Here is a 27,019-nt window from a genome sequence, read left to right as displayed (position 1 = left end):
GCTCTGTAGCTTCAAGTGACTCACACCGTTTATTGCTCACCCGCAGAATGGACAGGAATACACAGGTTTGGCAGCTTGACAGAGATTTGTGGAAAATCTCTGTCTGGTATCTCAACAACTGTCAGAAATAAAACCTATCTTGTTAAAGCATGGACAGCCAAGACATTTGTAGCAGGCTTTCAAGCTAACCTACCAACAGTGAAAATTCAACACCAACAAAGGCAGCCACAAGCCAACAGGTCACTACTGGGCTTCAGTGCATGCTCGCCTTAGATCGGGAAATTTAGAGGTAATAAGTGAGAAATGAGAAAGGTAAAATGGAAGACAGTGTATTAAATAAAAACTACTCTAGTATTTGAAATCCATTACTTTTTTGGAAGAAACACTCTTGAGCAATTTCTCTGCCCTGAAAATTATAATTATTTCACTACAGAATGAACTGCAAGCATCAGAAGTAATTTGTAACAATAACTGGGAATGCTTATGATGATCTCTGACTTTACAACTGGCTTTAAGGCATTAATATTTCTTGCATTTGTTTAGCCTAATATCTCAGGTACATTCTGTTACTCAAAGATGGCTGTAAATGCACTAACAGAAAATTGTAATATTTCTAGCATTATTAAGTGAATTCTGGGAACTGTCCCATTTAGTACTCCGATTCTATCTGATCCCACAGAGCTTAGGCAGACCCAAATCATGCACTTCATGTATTCAAATGGTCATCAAAAGCCGCCTCCATGATAACACTGGAGAGCATGATGTCCCAGGGGTGCTGTTTCTGCAGGAGACAGAACCAAGGTTTTAGGAGACAACAGGTATTTCTCCATTTTCTCAGGGGAAGACAGTGCCCAAACAAATAAAAAACATAGTAGAGCCACATGCTTCCCTGCTTATCCATCCTTTACAGGTACCACACTAAACATCAAGATTATCAGCGACTGATGTAGCAGTGAGGAAAAAAATGCAGCTGTTTAGAGAGGAGATGCACTTCTGCCTCATAGTGCTTCCTTAGGGACAGCAGAGCTGTTTGTTCCACCATATGGTGCTCTTTCTCACAGGGTTTGATAATGTCCACATAAAGTTTGCTACATTCCAAGTTGAGCATGAACTTAAATCTCAGCTCTTTGTTGGCTGGTGCAAAGTGCCTTAAGAAAACACGTCCTAGCATACGATTTAGTAGTAAATGGAATGACATGAGGTACAAGGCATTTTACAGAACTGTCAGCACTTACAAGGGTGTAAGTCTATAAATTTTATTAAACACATGTACAAGACTTTGCTCTCTACCTCTTAAAAAAACCCAAACAAACACTAAACAAACCCTCTCCCAAAACCCAACAGTCAAGACAAGGCCAAAACAACTTTTTTTTCTGGGTTCTTGTACTCTTAGCTACTCTTTTCTTTAGAGCAGCAGCTATTTAAAGATGGTCAAAATAAGTTCATTCAGAGATTAAAAAGAAAAGATGCTAAAGTAGTCTGAGACAACATTTTTTGCTTGTGAACCTAGAATGAAATTATAGGCAAAACAGCACTACTATAAAAATGCAGCAGAACTGTGCTATAGCATAGTAAAAATCCTCTCAGGCTTCCTCAGTGAGAAAAATAAGCCCTTAACTGCTTTTCATGCCTGTGCACAAGGAACACTAGCTTTTAAAAAGGATCAGCTTCCTCTGTGGCCTATGCATCTTTACAAGAAGATTGTTATCATTTCTGACTTCACTGGTAGAGGTGCAAGAACCAGAAAGAACACTGCTAGAATTCTCAATCTCAAGCTGATATGCAAGGCTGGCATTTGGGGCAAAAAAAGGTGTCTTTTTTTGCTATAAATTGAGAAAAATTTATCTAGCAGGCTCCAAGTGGCAGTAATTGTGGAATACCACAATGCTGTTTTAACATTACTTTTCAGGAAATAAACAACTTAGAAAGTTGTCATGAAAGTCTCAATGATTGCAAAGCTAAATACAGCTGGTGTTACAGTTCCTGCTGCGAGAAGGTTGCTTTCTGTGCACCAGAACTCTTCTCCCAAAAAATATTTGAAAAAAAAAGTGCGAGTCAGGGCTAGTTCAAATCTGAAGACAAATGAGAGAGGCTGACAGACAAAAGAAACAGGATTCAATTACAAGAAAGAAGTAGCACCTACAAGAACTCCTGGAAATTTCTGAATACAGGAAAAGAAAGATTACATCATTCCTTCAGAAAACTTTTCTTGATTGTTGCACATGTCAGTGAAATAACGTCTCTTACTAATCAGATACACACATGCCATCACAACCATGAGCTCATTTATATATAAATTTCCCAACAAGCACAGTGACCAATAAAACAACACTTCAAGTATTCTATACCCAGCTATGTTACTTTGGGCCACTGCAAAGCTTTTGCTGCTTATGGCAAAAATACAGAGGAATGAGAAGGCAAAGGTGAATTACCCACTGATGAGCAGCCATGAGATCATGGCAATTTTGTGTCAAGTTTTTTGACACAAAAATTACTTTTGTTCTTTTTATGGCCATGCTATGTTTAAGGCATAAAGGTCCACACATTCAAACTGCTTCAGCCTCTGAAAGACTATGGTAAAACACCACATGCTGACCTGCCACATCAGCAGAACAAAGTGTGTTTGGTGGCATCACTCATTCCAGCTGCCACACTAAGCATGTTGCTACCAGCAAGATTACATCTCTAAGATGGACTTGGCCAACCTACTACAACAACTGCTCATCATACTGTACTTCACTAGCAACCTCACAACAATTTAAACAAGGTTCTATGAACCTTGCCAAAGTAACTGAAAATCTGGGGGCATTTTGCCTGTGATCAGCAAAGCTCACGAAGTAGCAAACTTACATTTTTATGAAAGAGCTGCAAATTGACAAGAAGGCAGCATAGCATACGAACAACTCCCCATTTTCAGTGTGCAGAGTAGTTTATTTAGTTCTGTAAGTCAGATGCAGCACAACAGACAACAGTAAACTCTATGCGCAGTCACAGTGTAGACTACCCTGCATTTTTTTTTTCACTTGTACAAGTACTATGTTAAATAAAGGCTTCAATACGTTATGTGAAATAGAGGTTCTTTGTGACTGATTCTGACCTTGGAATCATATTGATCCCAGCAGATATGTCTGCACATGTTCTGGAACTTTCTAGACAGAAAGAAGATCTTTCTGCATTGATTTGGTTGCAGGATCAGGTCCTAAGATTCTAAAGACAAAGACAAATGGCAAACTATTGAGATTAAACAGCAAGAGTTGAATTTAAACATAGCAATGCTCCAACTATTTTCACATAGAAAAGAGGCTCAAACCAACATGATTCAACAGAACATGGCAGAACACACTTTACTGTTTCAACTCTGAAGAAAATGCCCCCCAAAAATACGTGAATATTTGCTTCTATACACCTGTCATCCTCTTGGAGGTGCAGGGAAAAAAAAACCCCAAATACTGCCTCCTTATTGCTGCAGAATAAAATTAATTTTTCTTGGTATTTTGCCAGTTCACATCCCAATGAACTGTACCCATTAAGCAAGGTCACATAAATGATTGTGAAAACAAGTTTCTTTTGTGCATGAAGAAAAATGAATCACTTATAAAAATGTGACATCTTCAGTAATATTTCTGCCACTGTGCAGTATTTCTCTAAATTATGCAATTCATCAATATAATGTTCATAAATGTATTTTTGGAAAAAATGACCCTAAGTAAGTTTCTGCACAACAGCAGCAAGTGGGATTTCTCAGTGAAAGTAAAAATCTGGAGGAACAAGAATGTTGGAAAACCATATGCCAGCTACTCTACAACAGTAATTTCCAAACCAAAATAAGGGGCATCTGAAACTCTAAGCTGCCATCATGGAAGCAGCCCTCCTTTTTCTTTCAGCTGCAAAGAAATTTGAGCAAAGACCTTGCAAGAGATACACAGAATAGACAGCAAAGTATCACACACTCACAGGGATGCCACAGCTGGCAGGTTTTGTGGATTCCATTGAGTTCCTTTGCTGCAGGATTTCATTCCCCCTGCACCTTTAACCCCTTTATAGATAGATAATTACATGTATCATTGCAACTCATTTATGTGCAATATGGCTCCCAAGACTTTGTTGTATATTATCTGGCAAGACCTCAGAGCTAAAATGTCCAACTAACCCCTGCTGAATAATGAGAACTACTTCACTCCACCTCTTCCCTCAGCCCTTAAAACGTGCTAAAGCTATGACCTAATCTAACTAGCAGTACTCAGTTTCTGAAGGATGAGGTTGTATGAACTGATTATCCTGATCATTAGCCTTCTAGCTACACTCCTTATTGCAGCAAATGAGGCAGAGAATCAACAACTTATCTGATAGGAAGACATGGTCTTGCATGAGCCAGACTAGAACATACAACTACCAATACAGGAATCTCTCATCTTTTTTTGTTATTGACATCTCACACAGCAGTGGAGCTGCACAGTAAGTAATTCATAGTTTTTAAATTATTTAGTTGTTGAACTTAGGCATCTCTACTAGTAATACATAAATGAGTTTTCATAAAGCAACAACCTAATTTCACTGTCTTCACAACCAAGGGCAAAACTTCTAAATCAACAATAGTTCAGGACAATGCCTTGAAAGATGCTGATACCACTGCAATTCTCAACTCATGCACTAAATGATTTGCATAAAATGAAAAAAATGTAGATTGTTAGAATAATCTTCAGTCCTATGATACAGTGTAATTATACAATTGGCATCATTTTATTTTAATATCAAAAGATAATGGTCTACTGTTTCTGCCAAAGTAAGCCAAAAAATCCACATTTAGGCATGTTGCATCAAATGTGTTACACCAAACTCTTTGTTTCACTCATACCTCTGAATCTTGTATGTCATGATTGTGGAAATTCCTATTTGCAAATCAGTGCCTAAGATGCCCTGTGAAACACAACATGAGACTGCTGTGCTGCACAGCTGGGAAGAAGTCCAAAGGCTTCCTGCCTTTATAAGGTAGGTAAGGTGCTAATGAGAATCTTTTCTTTTCCCTATAAATTAACCAATTATCTGAATTCTGATTAGCATAGAACCTGATTTTGCTTCAAAGCAAGCCAAAAGAGAAAACTGGAGGCAAAATAAAGGCATCACCATCTTCAATTAGTGAACAAATATTAGACATGGAGAAATAAATTTTAGTTTTGCTTTAAACATCTCTAATGGCTGATGAACTGCCTAATGAAAATAAGGCTTGGAATAGATCTGGAGGCCATTTAGAGATTACTCCTACATCATGACGAAGTCAGTATTTTCTACATTGCTTGACAGATTTTTGTCTATCTGGAGACTGTCCTTCGAAGTCAGCAATCCAACAGTTTACCCAGGTAATGTCATAGAATCACAGAATATCCAGAGCTGGAACTGGAAAGGACCCACAAGGACCATTGAAGTGCAACTCTTTGCTACATTTTACAGGGCTTTGTCCCTTCTCCTGACCCCACTGGTGATCAGAATATCTTGGTAAAATTTAATTTGCAGAAACTTATGTATTCATATCTCCCCTCAATACTCTTCTCTCAAAACATAACAATATCATTTATTCAGGATCATGGCTATAGACTTTCAATTGCATTGTTGTACTTCCTTCTCCTTAATTGTCAGTTAGTAAACTGTTTTTTTAAACTGCAGTAACCAAAAGTTATATGCACATATTTTAACTTTAGCCTTCAGAGCATCACGTAGGAGAAGAGGTTAACTTACGCATTTTGCACTGCTGTCAATGCATCTTTGCACAAGGCCTATTTTTGCTGTAGGTGGTACGACGCTGTTGATGCACAGAGTTCAGAATCCGGTAGAGCAGTCAGACATCCTTCATTGCAGGACTTCTGCCCAGCCAGCCGTCCTGTACCCCTGCAGTAAATCATTCCTAACTGAGGGTGAAATTCACTCTTTGCTAGATGTCTACTAAAGGACACCTTCTCAAAGGCTGGGTGTACAATCTAATCTAAACTAGGCTGTACAAAATGCACCTGAATGCAGTGAAGAGTGACAGTGCATCTCATCCCCATGATAAGACAGATGCACATGGGCTGAACTGCCCTCCAGAGAGACACTCCTCACAATTTGGCAAGGTAAATTGGATAGCTAAAGTACTGGTTTACAGTTGAGTTAAATCATGGCTGTCCAACTTTCAGACAGCTGTTCAAAGTAAAATACACCTGAAATGCACCGTGTGCTTTCCTCACTGATCTGGACTCGTTCGTTGCAAACTAAAAAAAATCAGGAAGAATTTTAGACTTTTATCACTCACTACACTTATGTCCCCTCCCAACCTAATACCTTTGTCCTTGCTTGATAAAATATTTCAGTCTCTTCACCAAAAGCACTGCACAGTGTTGGTTGCAGGAGTGAGCCCTTCCAAAGAGAACCCTTCTTGTTGGACCATTACATTTTGAAGGGGAGAATTAATTAATTACAGAGAATAGAGGATTAAAAATGGCTTGTTACATAGAAGATTCTTTCTTATTAGACATTTGTGACATTGTCCCTCATGAGAAAATTCTTACTAAAGAAAGATCAAAGTAAATGCTTGCTATAGGAACATTTTTCTCTGCAAATAACAGGGCCAAATTGCATTTTAGAAACAAGCACCAAGGCTGGTCTGAACAGAAAGAGCAGAGAGACTTTTGAGAGCAAAATTAAGAACAAATACTCATAAGACACACAGACCTCTGCTCTCATAATTTTGATAAAGTGATTTTAATAATGCACAAAATTATTTTTAAAGCCAGGTAAATTCAATCTATTTTTCACAAGAGGAAAGAAAATAAATACTAAAAAATACATGCTCAGATATCAACTCCCCTTGTTGGTGGTATGGGAACTGTGGAAAGCACTGCCAAAGCACTTCAAAACAGTTCAAGTATCAGTCAAATAAGAATCCCAGGAAACTTCATCTAAATCCCGTTCCTAAAATGCAATTCAAAAAGCTTTGATAACAAAGGTATCCCACTTGTATGGTTCTCCTTGAACTGACTGTGCTGGCCCTGACATTTAAGTGTCTTCATATCCATATCTTTTCTTCCCCACTGTCTGAAAACTGTAGAGATTTTTGACAATACTCAGTCTTTGCAAAAGAATAGAGTAGATCCTCTTCAGTAACCAAAGAGCAAATCTAGAATTGCATTTCATACATCTTAAGCTTCAGTAAAACTTTCTTTAAGAGCTTGTTGGTTTAAATTTGCATCACTGTCACACACATGCTAGCAGGAGGCTGCTCTTCAAACACTGTTTTTCAGTATTATAAAATAGAACTATGAATTTCTGACTATGAAGTGCTGTAGGTTGGACATTTAGGGCCTTACAATACTTGCCAGACCTGGAAATGCCACACACAACATCGTAGGTTGCACCTAAACCTGCAGATCTGATTTCTGTTCTGAGATGCATTTTATTGCTGGAGCTTAGCATATATGTTCTTGACTCATTTTTTTTTCAGTGATCTACAAATGCTAATTACATTTACAAACTGTGAAGCACATATCTGTTCTCCTATTTTTTTCCTACCTGTAGATGTACAGATCTTTGTAGACATAATTCTGTGGGATTTGAACAGAGGAAAGGAATTGACTACTCTTTGCAGTTGATAGTGCCCAGGTGGTTGTCAGTTTTGTTTCTGCATCTCTCTGTTCCTGACCTCAGAGGAATTTCATGCCACATTAGTGCTGCAGAACCTTTTGCCACCTCAGTCAATCAATTCCAAGTCCTGCTGGCTGGTTCCTGAGAATGTGGAGATGTCCTCCCAATGCAAATGTCTACTCTCTGGCTTTAGAGAGGTACAAAACCCTGCTTAGGTTTCCTAAACCAAGGCAAATTTCAGAGAGATCTAAAAGCTTTTAAATAGAGAATATTATTTCTAATATTTTAACCTGAAATTCACAGAATTTCTTCTTGACTCAAAGCTAAAAATTATTAACTTAAAGCAACTAGATACATACTGAGCAGATGTCAGCAACATACTGGACATTGTAAAATTGTTTTTTCTACCAAGTGAAAGGACACAGATTTGGGTATTATATACAAAAGAGCTCTGGGGGTCCTTTGCCAGGTTTCTAGGCTATTCTCCACAAGACAATGACAGAATGTCAGCATCTGTTTTTATCAAAGCTCTCCAGAATCATAATGCACAAAAGAAAATCTTCATTCTTGGGAACTTTATATTCCTTGCATCAGACTAGAAATGAAGTACAAAGATAAAACCCCAAACAAATGCCCTCCTGCTTCACAGAACACCCAGCCACTATCAGCACCACCCTTAGTTCTAACAAGTCAAGCATAACCCCAATGAATTTTTTATAAAGGTGAAGACAAAAGCTTCAAGAGATCAAGCCAAATAGCTCTATCCTTTCCTCTGTTCTTGGGCTGACAAAGGAATAATCAAAGAACATGTATTTGTAGTATTTAGTTTGGTCTGTAAATATTGACAAATTGGATTCATCAGAACAGTGCAGACTACAAACAAATTTATTTAACTTTAGCTTTTAGCATTGCACACTCCAAATTTTTGTTATCTTCCTTACAGAACAGCACTCAAATTAAGTTGAAACCAAAGACCAAGCTTTGTATAGTCCTTCTGGATTTGACTGGCCTTCAGTCATAGAATCATTGAACAGCTTGGGTTGGAAGGGACCATAAAGAACATCTAGTTCCTCCCCCTGCCATGGGCAGGGACTCCTCCCACTAGACCAGGTTCCTCAGAGCCTGACTTTGGATGCTTCCATGGATGGGGCATCCACAGCTTCTCTGGATGAGCTGTTCCAGTGTCTCCTCACCCTTACAGGGAAGAATTTCTTCCTAGTATCTAATCTAAACTTGCCCTCTTTCAGTTTGAAGCTGTTCCCCTTCGTCCTGTCACTACAGGCTCTTGTAAAAAGTCCCTTTCCATCTTTCTTGTAGGCTCCCTTCAGGTACTGGAAGGCCACAGTTAGGTCACCCCAAAGCCTTCTCTTCTCCAGGCTGAACAATCCCAACTCTCTCAGCCTTTCCTCATAGGAGAGGTGCTCCACCCTTCTGCTCATTTTTGTGGACCTCTTTCAACAAGTCTATGTCCTTCCTGTGCTGAGAACCCCAGAGCTGGACACAGCACTGCAGGAGGGGTCTCACCAGAGGGGAGCAGAGAGGCAGAATCCCCTTCCTTGGCCTGCAGCCCAGGCTGCTTTTGATGTAGCCCAGGACATGTTCGGCTTTTGGGGCTGCCAGTGCACGTGGCTGGGTCATGTCCACCAGCACACCCAAGTCTCTCACTGCAGAGCTGCTCTTGGTCTGTTCATCCCCTAACCTGGACTTTTACTGAGTTCACCACATTTGTTCCACAGTAATAAAACCACAATGGATCAGGTGTGTGGATGCAATAAAATTTTAGTGGATGTTTTAGTTAGTACACGGGAGTTGTCAGAACAATGATGCAGTTAAACAATACACTCATGGTCATTTGAGTGATCAAATAATAGAGGCATATAAAGCTTGCAAAGCTAAACACAGATTTGTACTAGTGGAATGTGATCTACACTAAGCAAAAGCTTTCATGTTCTAAAAATAAAGTTAATTTGATTAAAACATCATGGAAGCAAAGATGCATATGACAAAATTAATTTCCTATTCCTGTCTTAGATGACTGGTACCTAATCCTTAAGTAACTCTATGTATTCAAGTGCTGGAGGAACAGATTAAAAAACTAACCCCCTCACGCCAACAAAGAAAAAAAAATCAATAATTGATTCTGGTTTAATTAAATATTATTATACTTGATAAACCATTGCCCTTCATCAGTTGCAAACCCCAGCACAACTGCTAACCCTTCTAACAAGGAAGGCATTCTTTCTTGATATTTATTCTCATATATATATAGATTGCATTATGGAAATAATTCATATGGAGCTATAAGCTTGAGATAGAAAACTTCGCTTTCTTTTAATAAATAAAAAGAGATACCTAAATTTATTTTCAACCTCTTCTAGCTTATTTTCTACTATTAGCCAACTAACTGGAAAGAAACAATTTAAGAGAAAACAAAGCCTTTCAAAAAAACAGAAAACAAGTATTTTATGCTTTAAAGAGCAAAAACTAGTACACCCTCTTTCCTGCCCAGCAAAAAGCTTCACTATATTTCATGATAAAAAATGTTCCTTTCTTCAAGCTCTTTGAATGTGTTTTTTTCCCTTTAGTTCAGAAGATACATTGTTCCACTCATGTACATAACTTAGTCTTTAAGATTTTCACTATTTTGGAATGCTTAAGTAGGATCTTGGAACTCCAGAGCTGATTTCTAAGCCATTGAAAGGAACGAGAGGAGAAAACACTGCAATAGACAGTGGTGGTCTTTTTAAGACAGCACTTCTATGCACAGAAGCCTGTAAGTACTTCCCTCAAGAGGAAGAAATATTCCTCTACAAGATCTTCATTTGACTGGCAGCAGTAAGAACCTAAAAAGAAAACTGGTCCTACTTACACTGACCTCTGGCAAAATAATTAAAGCTCGACTTGTCTCTCCTGAGTCAGCTCAGAGCACAACATCCCATACTGTTTATTCAGCAGCACCACAGGCTGATACTGCCACCCAAGTTCCCCTCTCCCCACACTTGTCCTCAATAGTCAGTGGGTCCCCAACCTGAAAAACCCACCAAACATTAATTGCTCGATTATGCTGTATTATGCAGATCTTACCCACTAACTGTCCACAGAATCTGTGGGGTTGGCTTCAGTGCATCTATTCTTACTGATGTGTGTGAAATGCAGAGTGGGGAAAAAACTCAGCTTGGTAACTTGTCACACATTTATTACTTGCTCTTCAGTGATTTCACTTGACAGAGAAGCCTGACAGCCCTCCTTCTAGATCTGAATGGGAGAAAGGCAATGTTTCTTTGTAGTCATGCAGCCTGCAGACTTATTTAAATTTTCTCAGATTTTTGGTCATTTTGACCAGAAAAAAATTAACTCCCAGTTAATGCATTGAGAGAAAAACCTGGCTCAGCCCACCCAAGGTAGCATTTGGAACATTTTGTTATCTAGAAAGCATATAAAAATATACTTGCCTTCCATAAAGATCCTGTTCCAGTAGATTTTTCCAACTTGATTTCCTCCAAGAAATATTAGATTTGATAAAATCAGCATTGAAGTGCTAACAGATGCCAGGACAGCATGAAGTCGACGACGAAATCTTGGCGAGAAGAAACGTTCCTGAGGGGCAAAACAAAAGGTGCAGATGAAGTTAACAATCCCTGAAAATTTTTAAGCAGCATTAGGAAAAGACATTGCCATTACAATAAACAACTTTCATATTGAAGTTCAAATCCTTACGGAACAGATCCCAAAGATTTTTAAATATCTAAAAGAACCTCTCACCAATGCCATTCAAGTTGGAGTAAGGGTTCTCATTAAAAGCAGTCCTGAATCATAGTTATGGCTGGAAGGGACCCCTGGAGGTTACTTAGAAAGATCGAACTAAGATCAGTTAGAGAAGGCTACTCAGGGCCGTATCTGTTTGGGTTTTGAATACCCCCAGTGATGAAGGCTGTCCAACCTTGCTGGGCATTCCCACACAATAAAAAAGATTTTTTTTTTTTTGTTTTTAAATGTATTTTTAATGTTTAAATTGGATTTCAGTCTGTGCCCTCTGCTTTTTGTCCTGTCTCTGACTACCACTTAGAAAAGCCTGCAGTTGGGTATTCATATACATGGAAAAGATTCCCCTGAGCCTTCTGTCCTCCAGGCTGAACAGTCCCAGCTCTCTCAGCTTCTCCTCCTACAGCAGAGGTTTCAGCCCCTTTACTATCAGTCCCTTGGCTGGACTCACTCCAGCATGTCCACATCCCTGTAGTGGGGAGCCCAGAATGGGACACAGTTCTATATATTCAGTGGATTAATTCTTATTTCATAAAATATGCTCCTTGATTCATTTTTGCTGGCAGGTGTGAACAGTAGCAACATGCTTCTAGGGTGCCACCCTAGAAGTTCCATTAGGATCCAACAGAGAGCAAAGCACTTCAGTACACAGCAAAGAGCATCAAACAACTTCAGAAGTCATTAATACCCTGATTAATAAGACGTCACTGAAAGATTCTATAATCAGATTAGATCTGGTTAGAGCAATGACTCTTAACAAATAGATACCTCTAAAAAAAGCTCATATGTTCGTGCAATCTCAAATTCTCTTTTCAGTGCAAATGTTACTGCTCATGTTCAAGAATTGTAATTACCTATATTTTGGTACTGTTGCTCTAATGATAGAAATAAAGTAGGTGTCTCTCCACCATATATTAGTTTATATTTTTCTGAATCTGTATTTTGCATTATCCCTGAGGTATGAGTGCAGGTGGGGACTGCAAGAAGATGGTAAAAGAAGGATGAGGAAGTTTTAGCTTTCTCCATTATTCAGTTGCTAGAGGAAAATTTAAAGAACATTACAGCACTTCACCAAGAAATATTGTCTCATTACTACACAAGGAAAAATATCCTGTACATTGTGGCCCCAGGCTGAAAGCCTCTGTACATAGTGCTTGAATTTACAAAAGATTGAATGCTCTGAGTGAAGTGATGAGCATTTTCCAGGGCACAGAAAACAAGGGAAGTATCAGGGACTGCTCAGCCTTCACGTCATAAATGGTGGTATTGCAGAAAACAAAGTCTTATGACTGCAGCATAAGAAGAAAAGAAAAAAAAAAAAGAAAAAAAAAAAAAAAAAAAAAAAAAAAAAAAAAAAAAAAAAAAGAGTAATTAATCTTTAATAGCTCCAGGCAGACCAGAATTCATGCTCAGATACCTGAGACAACATAAGCACATGCTCAAAGCACACCTAAACATACATTTCCAGACAATTAAATTGGTCCTTCTGTAAGCATCAAAACAAATGTTTCAACTGCTAGATTATAAAGAGACAAATCTTCAAATAAATGACCCTTACAGGCATAGAAATACAATTTCAACATATTACTGCAAAGTAATCTCTGGGAAATTGAACGTTAGCCTTGGTCAGAACTATATCTAGTATATGAGTCAGTCTGAGTCAGCACAAAAATGAGGACAGACAAGGTTTGAGGACAAGTGCTCTGTATCAGTCAGTATGTACAATAGAGGAATAGCCAATCTTCCACACAATTCTATGAAAAATAGTCATGCATGAAGAGACAGATTTTCCTCTGAAAATTCTGGATGAAAACTAGGGCAATATAGGAAAGAGGTAAGAGAATATAACAATTATATAGTCATAGACACAGACAGTTGAGTTAGTGAAAGGACTTTTTCCCTTTCTAGTTTTTCACATCTCCAAAGCTATCCAAGGACTTCCAATACATATTCCTTCTGTTCCCATAAAAAGGGGACAGCTTAAGTTTGTCTCTTCCTGAAAGGCATAGTTTCAATGCATGGTCCCACACATGAAAAATGTATGCCTTTTCAGAATGTCTAAGTGTAGACACACAGAGAAAATATTTGGAACCTTGCTATGAAATCCATGTTAACAGCGAAGTTTAAATAAAGACAAGTTATGATCATGCTAGCTTGAATTAACTGGCAGCTCAGAGTGTGTTTTCTCTCATCAGGTCTACCTTTCACTCTCCCTTTGTCTATCAAACTTACTTGTCAACTCTGAGGAAAAACAGTTTTAATTAAGAAAGAGAAAAAAAATCCTCTGCTAAAGCAGTAGAAAGAGTTGGAGATGGATAACTCATCAGACAGCTGGTGCTTAACTGCATTTTCCATCAAGGTACTGATCAGACTTGGTAAGTTTCTAAAGTCTGCCTGTTTTACAACCCAAAGTAGCACAACTAAAACAACATAAATAGCTAAAAAAAGCTCTGCTACCTCTTTTTTTTTTTTTTTTTTTAACGAATACAGTTACTAAAAAAATAAATTAAACTGTCACATATAGTACATCACCTTTTACAGAGGTGCTGCATGTTAAAACAGGCAAGTTAAATGTAGTATAGACAATAAAAGCCCTTAGCCATTTATAAGGTATAAAGGAGCAGTTTATGACAGACACAGTTTAGACACTCACTGAATCTTCACTGGGTTTTGCTGTAGCTAATTTCCATTAGCTTTGCTAGGCATTGATCCAAAAAGCAGTACACATTTTCCTGACAGTCTTTGATGTCAATGCAGATTTTACTCAGCTGCTACGAAAGTAAAGAAGAAAACTTTCTTTAAATATCTCAAGCCATCTAGAATAAGTCAACTGGGAACGTACCCGAGCAGGTAGTGTGCCCAAATTAACTAGAAGCATTATTTAGCAATGAAAAAGAAATTAGGTTGGTCTAGATAACCCATAACAAGAATTTTATTTTTTAACAACAATATCTACAAGCTTGCAAATTTTGTGAATGCACAGCAAGTTGTTTACATCAAAACAAAATTTTGAAAACCCTCTACACCCACAACTCTTTGTTAAGCCATTTAATGCTTTTAACAATATGCTCCTTATAGCAATATAAACAACTGCTATGGATTTGTGGTGTTTCTCTGGATTTCACTGCTGTCTTTTTCTCTCTCCTCTTTCTTGTTGAAAATACAGCCAGAAGATAAAGTGGCAATCTTGTGTTAAAATGACAATAAAATCATGGCTGCCTGGCTGAAACCCTGACTTGCATGTCTCCTCACCGCCCTGTCTTATCATCTCACATCAATACTTTACCATACTTTACTTTTAGTAATCACCAGCATCCCCACCTCCCCCATATATTGTGAAATAAATGGACTGTAGCACTTAAACTACACAAAAAAATAGACATACTGGATGATACTCAGCCCAAATGCATGCAGCATGACATAGAAGGTGACTTGTAAAACACTGGCTCAGGCAACCTTTCCTGGAACTGAATGGAGTTTGGGTTATTATTCCAAACCCATTCCTGCTGTACACGAAGATTAGCCTCAGACATTTTTGCCTGATGCTGGGAAAAACTTCCCTCTGCACATTGTTTGGTCTAGCAAAATTGGCCACCATCAGAGCTCTCCTAGTTTTGTAGCCTTTGCAGTCATCTTACAAAAATAAATGATACTATCTTGTACTGGGGTACCTTGACAAGCAAATCTTATATGTTTCCGAGTGGAGGAGGAAGACAGGCGTGAACAATTCACAGTCCAAACATTTCCATTCCTAAATCTATTTCCACTTACAGATGCATTTCACATTTAGCCTCTAAGAGAAAACCGAGGCAGAAATGGGAAGCTTGTATAATGGTTTTCTCTTGAAAAAGCTGATGAAGGACAACACACACCAGAATAGATCATTTAGGGGAGAATTAAGAGTCAACGTACAGGACATGGTGGAATTTTGAGTCAGAGAGAAAATATTTTTTTATTTGCTATGCAAGTTAATTACACCATTATGAGCACAAAATACACAAACATGGCAGGAGAAGTGGCTTCAGGCAGCAGAGCAGAATTTAAAGAAACTTCTCTCCAGTGTCAGTTAGAGCTACCAACAGTAAATTTGCATTTTTACAGGACTGTTCACAATGATATCACTGAATGGCATGGAAAGATTAAATTGAGAGTCCAGGTAAATGTATTTATTTCTGTGAGCTAGCCAACAACAGAGAAAATTCTGTGGGGAAGACTGACAGGAATAAGTAATCCAACCTACCAGATGGAAGCTGGTAGTGACAGGACAAGTCACATGTAGTGACAGGACAAGAGAGAGTGCCTTCAAACAGAAAGAGTGTAGCTTTTTATTAGGTATTAGGAAAATTCTTTACTATAGGGGTGGTGAGGCATTGGTTGCCTAGAGAAGTTGTGGATGCCCCATCCCTGTAAGTGTTTGAGGCCAGGCTGGATGGATCTCTGACCAATCTGATCTACTAGTGTCCCTACCCATGGCAGGGGGTTGGAACTAGGTGATATTTAAGGTCCCTTCCAACTCAAACTATCAATTCTATGATTCTATGAATTTGAGGAGACACTTAAGACTGAGTTCTGTACAGCAGTCAAAACAAGGCAGTCCTATAAACAATATCACACTGAAGATTTTTACAGAAATAGATCCCTCAGTATTTTATCAGGGAACCAATCCTACATTTTCCTGCATCAACAAACCCTTAAACTTTTCTATCGAAAGTGGTGGCATCATGGTGATTTGTCATATCACAAGAGCTCGTTATTAGGAGGGCCACAGAATCCAACTGCAGTGGCTTGTCCTCAGAGCAGGTCCCAAGCTCACACTGGGTTAGGGAAGACTAAGGAACAGGGGCACATGTTTTCTACCATGCTGCAAACCCAGCTTGATGACAGAGTGACAAGTAGCAGGAAGTCTCCCCTGACAGACATTAGCTGGTAACTTCTCAGCAAACACTCATAAGACGGAAAACATCTACGTGTGCTGCATTTGCAAAGCATCTCATTTATAGAGCTGTTCTGGGACAGATTAAAGAAAACTTCCCCATAAAGTCAGTGACGTTATTGAGCTTGCTTATACTAAAAATACTTTAACAAGTCCCATGTAAAGGAATTAAATTTCCTGCAATTTAAGCAAGAGTCTATCTTCATGGAGTAAAACAGAGATTCACAACACTTATATCTTTATGAACTACCCACCCAGAGAACTGATGATCCAAGCACATGGCAAAACAAAAGGGTATGACAAAATTGGAGAAGCAGCTGAATTATTTCTTATGTGAACATATGCACTGTGGAAGAAGACTGTCAGATACTATGACCAGAGTGACATGAAACATACTTGATACTACAAACTGCAAAACTAGAGATCACATTATTCTATTTTCATCTGCCTTTGTTTTTTAAGGATCAAGATAATCTAGAACAAGTTTTAGAAGAGATTTCTTTTTTTAAAAGCATACAATATTTTATTACTATCTGTTCTAGAGACTTCATTCTCTCCCACTCAAACCTATCAGCCAAATAAGATATAGAAACTGCAGTATTTTTTGTGTTGAAGAAACAGAGGAAATTAACTACCATGAAAATAGCACCTAGTCCTGAATTATCTTTCATTGCCTCTCCTAGTGTATGAGAGGAGTATAAGAGTGCTTCCTACAATTCCATCCTTTCAATTTCCTCAAGGTTTTTATTAGACAAACAATGCTTAAAATCTGATTCAACGTTGACTCATCTTTACGTCACAAAAACTAAATTAAACGTTTTTTGCAATAGTCTGTTATTTAAGGTTTCCAAGGACTTTTGGGGGGAGGGGATGGATGGGTACAATGTTTTTGAGTAAAGCTGCCCAGTACAGGAGGGGTACAGGTGGTGTTGTTATGCATATCAGCAAAAAGCTTAGAAAAAGCCTCAAAGCTCCTTTTATTAGTGCAATTTTCTGAGCTTCCGTTTTCACCCTCCATTATGTCCCATCTAAAGGATAAGTCCCTCTCAAAACTTCCATACTTTTCTACAGAAGGGATACCACTCACTCAATCTTAAAGGTGCCAGCCCTCCTCAAGCACTTTCTTTTAGGAAATGTGCTCAGGCAAATGACAAGCCAAGTCTCCACTGCCCCTGAACCCCAGGAACCATTTCCGCAAGAGTGAACACCCCAATACATATCCCAAATCTGGGTCATCCGCAATGCAGCCATTTGCCAAAAATAATGGGACATCAAAAAAACAGGAGCATGGGTGAAAAGCTGAAAGAGAGCGAGGAGCAGATGGGACAGTGGGAAGGGAGGCGACACATCCTGACTAACAGTTACCGGCTATTTTATCTATCTGCAGCTCGGCACACTGAAAATGGAGGGCAGGGTGTGACTGAGCAGCTGGGGGAGCAGATGGGACGGAGGAAAGGCTGAAAATTGTGACAAAGCTCTGCCAAACAGAATGTCAATTTATTTAATTTTTAAAGTGAGCAGTAGAAATAAAGATGAGTTTGGTCCAAGCAATGGAGCATCTTATGTTTGCTAATACATGTTGTCAGTGGGCAATGGGTCACAGTGACAAAAGTGTGTTTGGGAGACTGCAGAAACAAAGGGAGGGACTACACGTGCTCAGTAATGATAGCAGATCATGCTTCAAGATCAACAGGGGCCAGGGAAGGGCAGCTCATGAGAAGCTGACATCTCAATATGGTACACATCCCCGCACTCTGAAGTTGAGGGACAGATGTTCAACAGAGTACGAGTAGAGACTATAGCATAGAACAAAAGAGCAACAAAAATAAAGAGTTTTGGTTGAACACATGTAGAAAATATTAATTAATGAAATAAAAGAAACTGTGGAATCCCCAGGGCTGCAACGTACCAAGACAAGAACAGGCCTGCAAGAAGAAAGTGAACAAGATGTGCTACCAGATCTTATCCATCAATAACTTCAACACTAAATAAACTTCCACACAACAAATTTACTTCCTCATCAACACACACTGTACCCCTCAGTAATGATGGCAATCATTCCTGTTTGTTCTGTTCTTCACCTAACTCTAACCCAGAAACATCCCCTTTACTTGTTTGCTTCATTTTTCTGGCATTTCATTTTGCTTGCAATTTTCCCCTCCTTTCTATCCAACCTGAACTGTGGTTTGAGGTCATATTCCATTTCTTTTCAAGGTATATACTTTCCTTCTAAAGCAAAGGCAAAAATTAGCTCCTGGAAGGTCTACACACGAAAGCAGGAACTGACAGCATTTTTCCAAGAGACAGGATGATCCAAACAACCTGTAATTCCCTACATAACTATAAAAAGAGGACCACACAATTAAAATCAAGCAGCTGTCAGTTAAGATCTATTTTCACAAATAGAACTTGATTCTGAATTTAGGAATAAATGCTATATATAGTATTTGAGAAGATAGTCATCTTCCCTATTGATGTCTTACTAAACATTCACTCAACAAAACGCTGTCTTGCACTAACACCATTTCATTTTTAGATTTTCCAAAAGATCTACATTTATAGCATCTCTCAGCAAACAGCCAACTCCCCCTTCTGTTTGAAGAAAGCCTCCTACCAGCTCATATGTATCCACTACACTTACAGATGCATGTGTGAAAGTTTGACATACACACAAGTAAATTTCTGTACTTCTACATTTAACTCTTCACTCTCAAAGAACTTGCCCATTTATTCTTCATTAAGTGGCAGCTTGTGAAAAGTGCAAAATGAACAGCACTGAAATGCACCATCCTCTTTTCTGTTTTAAAGCAAGGAATTTAGACAAGTAATGGCAGTGTGCATACTCCTGTAAATGTGTCTCAGCTCTCACTGATGAAGAGATTTGTGCATTCTTCTGTGTCCAGATCCTTGACATCCCTGGTTTTGTCCTTTTGAGTTCTCATTCTGCCCATGATGATTCTCTCAGTTCCCGCATCCACATTTTAACATTTTTACCTTTTAAATTGTAATTCAGATGGGAACGGATCTAGCTTCACCAATCATTAGTACTGAATTTTGATCTCACCCCTTATGACTATTAGCAAATAAATAATACATAGTAATGATCCTTATGGGGACATCTGATAAACATCCAGCAAATAAAGACCATGCTTTCCCTGCAGCAAGGTTCTGTAGCTCAAGGCAGAGCAGGAAGACCAGTCACTCCTCATGACTTTAACTCATATTTCTGTAATTGCTGATATCTATTGCCTGGACTAATTTTTGAGGCAAACCACAGAGGGAGACTGCATTCATGTAACAGTAACAAAGAAGCAGATAACCGCATCATTCTGCCTTGTTTTCACACTGTAGCGTGATTTACTTGCTTTTCAAACAGCATTACTGACTGAGCACCAAAAAACTGCCCAATGTCTCTTAAGTGGAAGAGGAAATAAATAATGCTGGTAGGTGGGAGAAATGCTGGGGGGTTTTTTAATGACAACCAAGCAGCTATGCCAGGGGCTTCCCAGCTGACATTGTCTGGAGGAGAGCAGTAATCATATCAGAAAAATCACAATGGTTTCTCCACTTCTGGCATCAAAAATAATATTTCTTGCAAGGATTACACAAAAAAAAAAAAAAAAAAAAAAAAAAAAAAAAAAAAGGTGTCAAAAGGTAGAAAACAATAGAATGTTATCTCTGAGATATTTCTGAAGTCATTTCTGTCATTCACCTCACAAAAGTCTATCACAGTGTGTATGCTTGTCCCTCTATTACATTTTCAGTCTTTGTTACTGAGTTTGAGATGAGAAGTTCCCTGAGGAAAGAAAACCAGCACCACAATGCAAATGTGTGACCACGTGAGCACTTTTTAGCAGGGCACTCAAAACGTTATGAGATCCACTTCCATTAGGACAAATGAAACCTTACCACAGGAGGGCGGAGAAGAGAGAAGGAAATAAAATCAAGCAAAAGCAGAAACATGGCAAGAATTACTTGACTCAGAACTATCGCTAGCAAAGCTAGAAGTCACTGGACTGACTGTCTAGGATCCATCAGGCAACCTATATTTACCTTTGATGGTCATTCAGCATCTCAGTACAGAACAGCACCTTGACTCAGCTTGCTGCTTCTAAGAACCAAAGTACCAAAGTCACAAATCTGCCCTGACTAATTTTCACATCTAGAAGAACAAGTTTCCACTGATTTTGAGTCAGAGTATGTCTACTTTGGATGGTAAAGATTTCTGGTTAGAGCAATGCTATGGCTGAACTCAAGGTCAGGGTAGGGAGTGTGTGGCAAGCCCCTTCCCCTAGTCTGATTTTGACATTATGGTTGGTTTCTAGCCTCAAAAACCAATTCTGCATTAGAGAGTAAGAGTCTGGTTAAGGGAATTTGTTCATTCTTAGAAAGTGAAGCAACAAACTCAACACAGTTGTACAGCAAGTACATAAAAATGTTATGAAGAAAGTGCTATTGGCAATGCTTGTCACTTAACCAAATCACCATACTGCAATAAAAATACGTAAGAATTATACAAAACTATTGGAGAAAAGAAAAGGACAGAGTGGCTTGACAATAGTAAACAAGTGCTATAAATACTTTTTTCACCAAATGAAGTAAGAGGAAGATCAAAGCCCAGTGCGTGCTGAAGAACAGCTGTTAGGGTCTTTATTTATTGCAGAGATCTTATTAAAGATTTAATCTTGCAAGGTGGTCAACAAACATGCCTCCCTTGAATGACTTCGTAATGTTTAGTCAGATCTTGTCTCGACTGAAGAAGGAAACTTTACTTGTCTCATGGTAGTTTAAAGTGAGTTATACTCGCAAAAAGAAATTCTGACACTTAAAGGGAATAATTACTCATTTTTCAATGTATATGGGACATATACATTGAATATATATTGTATATGTATATGGTTGTGAAACACACAGGCACTTCCATCTTGGTTAGGCCAAATATGTGCCCTAGCATAGCCTGAGTAATTAATGCAGCAGAACCCAGTTGGCTTTTTGTCTCATTGCTCTTAAATACGAAGGTTCAGTCTGCTACCCCACACTGTTTATGCACATTTACAAGCAGGAGGTTTCATGTAATCAAGCTCCTCCTCTTCCACTTCCTTTCCTTGGCTTTTGTCTCTTACACTGTATTTGCTTAGGGCGCCTTTCAGATTCCTCTCCATGAGTCAAAGCATCTAGGAATAAAATAACCCAAGGGAGAGCCTTCTGCTGGGTTAAAGAGCTAGATCAGCTGAGCAAAGATTACAGTAGGAAGGTGTGAGGAGGAGGAAGTGGTGAGACTGCAAGGAAGGGAAGAAAGAGAAATTAAACTTTTCCCCCTTCAACAGCCACAAGCTTTCAGTTCAGCTTAATTCCTCATAGAACCAGAGCCCAGAGGTCAAGCTAACCAGTCAGAACCTTTCCATGCTTCACACCAGCTGTCTGCAGGATCACTGTACAATGCATAACTTATTATGAATAACTGTAGAAACTTTAATGCATCTAGCAGAACAAATAGGGCAAACACAATTAAGCAGAGGGAAAAAAAAACCAGACAAAACCACCTCAACCCACCCAAACTATGAAAATCATCTAAAATTCCACTCTCTGGAAAGCTGAGGATACCAGTTGCCATTGACCTCATCTTTGGTGCACAAAATAATGTGCACCTCTTTTAACTACACAGACAAATGTATGTAGTTCATTCCTGTGAGGAAAAGAATAATGTAACACACTAATGAAGTCTAATCTAAACCACTAAAAAAAACCATGGACATAATATAAAATACTTCCCTTTTTGCAAAGGGGGGCTGGGTAGGAAATGACAGCATATTGAAATGGACTTAATTAGTGCATTGCAGGCATAAATGAAAATGTAGTAATCAAAATATTCTACGCTTTAAAAAACCAAAACACTTACAAGCATGGTAAAAATTTAAAATATGCCATACATAAAACTAGTTGGTTTCCCAAAATGACTTGTTTATGGCATGTTTAGTTTCTTACCAAATAAATCTAAAAAAAAAGATCTTAAACTAGAAATTCATCACAGTATGATTTTGAGAAGAGAGATCTTTATATCTCAATTAAAAATATCTTACTAGACTGAATGGCATGTTTTCACTTAACTAAAGAACTAAAAAGATAAATGTTGCTATTTCAATTTAGATTTAAACATTAATTTTATCAATCTGCCAGCTTCACTCCCTCTGCTACATCTTCCTTTTGGATGATTTCCAAATATTTCTTTTTCAAAAATCCATTGATTTAAAGGTGTTGCCAGCTATTTTAAGGTTTAACTAATTCTAAATCTATTTTTATACCAAGATCTAACTTTTTTTACAGATCTCTTTTTCTATATATCATTTTTATATATTTTTATATATTTTCCTTAAGGAAAGAGAAGGAAAAACTTAAAATCACTGGGAGAATGTTAGCCATTAACATTTAATTTCATAAATCAGACACATTATTTATTAAAAGTCAATACAAATTCTGCCACTGGTTTGAAATTAGCTACTACTCAAGCCTGTTCATCAGTAAGAAATTAATATAGAAACAGAGAAGCAAAGCACTACTTTGCTCAGTGCAGATCTAAATATCACCTGAAAAAGTAAGGAAAAAAAAAGAACTGACATAAATACAATGAGACTTCTCCCATTTAATATAAACTTCCTAGACCTGCCCTATCTTAGGAAGCCTAGCATTTGTTGTTGTTTTATACATAACATTTTGCTGAAAAGACAAAATTAATTAATTCAGCTCTAATTTACTGAGAACTAACAAGTAATCAACAGTTGGAAAAAAGATGCAAAGATAACTTCTTCTCACACAACTTACTGAAACACTGAGGTTCAGAAGAGTGTAAGCTGGAAAGGATGTAAGCAAGAGCATCAGCTCTTCTAGAGCTGAAGGCAGGAAGCTAGCCATTGGTTTGAAAGTAGTTCAAATTAAAAGCTCCAGAACCAATTTTTTTGGGTCAGTGAATTTACTGTTTTCAGTGCACATTTGTTTATATGTTGATTTTGCTTCCCGCAAATAATGACTGTGCTGTTTTGTTCATTCTAGCTCAATATGCCTGAGATAATATTTAAAACCTGTCAGACTGCTACAAAAGTGTTATTTCCCCATATTGCGCTGGTTTCAAGCGTAGGGACTGAAACTACCATAAAATCTGCATAAATATAGGCCATATATACATATATATATTTAGTCAGCACACGGATTCAGGGAAAGATGAGACCTGAATATGCTCTATTCTGATTTTCAATCTTCCCTTTGCAAGAGAATTGAGACAATATAGCATGAGGGGAAAAAAAAGGAGGCAGTTTTGATACCATTCTTGTTTCTCTTAGTGATCAGTCTTAAAAACAGAGTAGAATTAAAATTCAACTTATACCTCTAGATTTATTCTTTCTTTACTAATTAAACACCTCCTGTTCAACTGAATTTTGGATCTCAACTTCAAGAATAATACATGAGGAGGTTTGTGGGTTAAAAAAAGCATAAACCTGTGTTCTGTATTTTTAAATAAACTCATCTGCTATTCTAAAGACAAAAATAGACTTTCCTTTTCAAAAATAGCCCTCAAGAGCCAACACAGCAACTGAGTGAAGCGCAAAAATGCAAAGGATTTCAGCTCGTCAACGGATGAAATCTAAGTGAAACACCCATCCCCCAAAAGAGGGTCCTCAACACCACAGAGATTAGACTTGCAGCACATCCCTCACCGAGACAGGATTACAGGAATGTTTCCAAAAACCAGATTAAAAGGGGGAAGAGGAAATTCATACAGGGCACTGGGAAATTTTCAGTTTCTTTAAAATGTGGTGCATCTCAGAGAATGTCATACCACTCCACCCGTTGATAAGGAAAATGCAAAGTCCAACCACTCATCTGTCTCCCAGTATCAGTGTTCAAGAAGAAAATGGGAGGTAGTTAAAAGAGTAAGGAAAGAGCAATAACGAGTGGTTTGTGGCTCATGTTTCTGTAGAGAAACCTCCAAGACACAAGGCAAATCATGACTCAGCCATAACTGCAGTGAGATCTGCCTCATGCACTAATGTAGATGCCAAAACTATGCATATTAAAAATTCTGGCTTCAGAATTATTTCAGGAAAAGATATGAAAGAGTTTTCTAAAGGTCTACAACTGGATTTCCAAATAGAAAGGAGAAACAAAGGAGACATGGAAGACACTGGTCTTTAAAACCATTCGATGAAAACAAGGTGGAGGAAAGGGGTAAAATGCATTTGGTTAGGGATTTAATTTATACAAAAAAACAACCCTACTGCTAGCAGCAGTTAACTATAATTAGAACTACATGTTAGAAACTAACCCAACATATATAACCCCACATTTATAATGTCATTATCATTATAATTTCTATGATATTTAAGAACTTAATTCCCTACGAGTTTTATTAAAATTTCTAATGCAGTGACATCAGATAGAAAAAGCAAGCCCCTACACTTTTATTTTCTCCTATAGCTGGATGCTAAAAACAGTATGTTGTCTTCCAGTCCAGAGACAAACATATGCAGCTGGTCAGATGGTGAAGCTCAGTTTCACCCTAGAGGGAAGATTAATGGATCTGATAAATTCATTCTCTAGGAAGGTAAAAATCTTCTTCCAGACTATCACTGAAATTGCAGTGATGGACAATAGGGTGACATAAGGTAGCACTGGCTACTAAATTATTGAGCTGTATCAGCTGCCACACACAGGATGCCACAACAGTGAAAACTGAAATGGGTGGAATGGACAACAAGCACCATTCCTTGAGCATCAGGACTTCATCAGGCTGCAGAGTGAGTCCCTACCAAAACAACAGTATATCTGTTGATGGAGTATGGAGTATGATGTCTGTGCAATTATCACTAGTAAGAAAGCAAGACATATGAACGAATTACTTACTCTTACAAACAGTTATTAGAAGATTTGGGATTTAGTAGAGGGCAAACCTGCAGATTAAAATGGCCATCAAATTTAAAATAGTGAGGCTTGCACCTAACTGCACATCAAAGTCAATTTTGTCCTTTGGAAATTACAGCATGAAGGTCAAAACTATAAGTAAAATGAAAATATCAGAGGATTTCAAGGCAAAATAATGTTTTCTTTACTTGGCTCTTTAGTGGCATAAGATTTCCCACTGTAAGCTTGTTCCCAGATGCAAGCAGCTGCTACACACACATTTGTCCAGGAAACACATGGTTAGAAATATACACTCCTAATTTTAGTGAAGATGAATATTTTAAGACCATCCTGAGTGAAATCAGAATACAAATGTTAAAACTGGCTTCTGTTCATCCATATACAACGTGACAAGCATTTGCTTACTCTAGGACTGCAGAGGAAGCTTTTAAGACCATGCATATTTCACCATCTGCTTTGCTGCTACTTCGCAAAATTCTAGTGATATGAACTAGTTACTACCTCAGATACTGGAGGGTGGGCAAGAGAGTGCTAACTCTATCTGTTATCCTTGACTTTTAATCTTGGTTAGAAAAAACTACCAACCAGAAACTTCAGATGAGCATGGAGCCAGGAAGCAAGAATATGAAATGGAGAGAGTGATTCAACTTACAATTAAATCTTGAATAAGTGAAATTGAAAGTATCCTCTTCGTGCCACTTTCCACAATTACTCCAAGCCAATTAAGTGCGCCCCAGTACCACAAATAACTCTGTCCTCCATGCCAGTAGCTCACAAAGGCAAAAGTGAGGGCTGTAGATAATAGTGTTCCAAGCAAACTGGACTGAGATCCTCCCATTGGAACATAAATGTACCTGTAGGTGAAAAGACAAATAAGCAATGCCGTTAGAGATTCTGCAGAAATCTCAGAAAAACATCCACCACAGAACAAATGTGTCAATTTGTAGCACGAAAAAGAATGTGAAAAACTACCTTACATGCTCTATTTACAGAGCTTGCCCTATTTTCTGCAAAGCTGTAGACCACTTCATGGAATATGTGCAAGTACCATTTGGCAAAAAGGACAATTTTGTGGTCAGGCAAATACATAGCACAAACTATATCCCCAAAACTGCAAATAGCAAATATTCAGATTTTTTAAACTGGAATAGTTCTAAGCCAACTACAGAAATTACCAGTAACCTTCATGTGACTTTAAATTATAAGATTCTTAAAAAAAAAAAAAAAATTAAAACATTATATAAAGTCATGTACAGTCACACACCATAGACTGTTTCCCACAAGTCAGAAATGTAGATGCATGCAAACATACTTTATTACTAAAAGGTCGTAATTTCTTTCCTTTTAAATATTTCATTAAAAATTATGTGAACTGTAAATATCTCCTATCTGGTTCTCTATACTCTCAGGATCATGTCAGTCTGATGCCCTCTGGAGCACTCATACCAAAAAAAAAGCCTGGAAACCCATATGAAGCACTCTGCATGCAATTATATTCTGCATTTAAAGTGAACCCAGGAGTCATCACCTTAGTCATTAATTGATGCTTATAAGTGTCCAGAAAGCAGTGCTCCTTCAGGAAAAAAAATACCAGAAGCAATGGGATTCTGAAAGCTGACACTATTTCGTGGGTCATTTCACTTCCAGCCTGAAGAGCTACATTCACTCCCATCATTTTCTGATTAAGGCATGACCACTGGCCAGACATTGTCTGAGAGAGTTACATATTTCTGTCAACACTTTGAAGAAACCCATCAGGCAGAGGAGTCACCACCCAGCTCATGGGTACCAGCAAGGAGA

General features: G+C 38.1%; 1 protein-coding gene across 2 annotated transcripts in view; it reads right to left on the bottom strand.

The window, feature by feature from the left end:
* The window catches only part of HHAT (hedgehog acyltransferase), a 145,961-nt gene that overhangs the window by 47,346 nt on the left and 71,596 nt on the right, over positions 1–27,019 (bottom strand). For both annotated transcript variants that reach the window (XM_083856828.1, XM_083856829.1), the window contains 2 exons: positions 25,872–26,073; positions 11,064–11,208 (listed from right to left, as the gene is read on the bottom strand). In XM_083856828.1, coding sequence (XP_083712954.1) covers positions 11,064–11,208; positions 25,872–26,073 — 347 coding nt within the window. The remainder of the gene's footprint in view (positions 1–11,063; positions 11,209–25,871; positions 26,074–27,019) is intronic.

Source organism: Zosterops lateralis (assembly GCF_965231275.1).
Source record: "Zosterops lateralis genome assembly, chromosome: 3".
Classification (NCBI taxonomy): domain Eukaryota; kingdom Metazoa; phylum Chordata; class Aves; order Passeriformes; family Zosteropidae; genus Zosterops; species Zosterops lateralis.
This window is presented reverse-complemented; position numbering and strand designations above follow the sequence as displayed.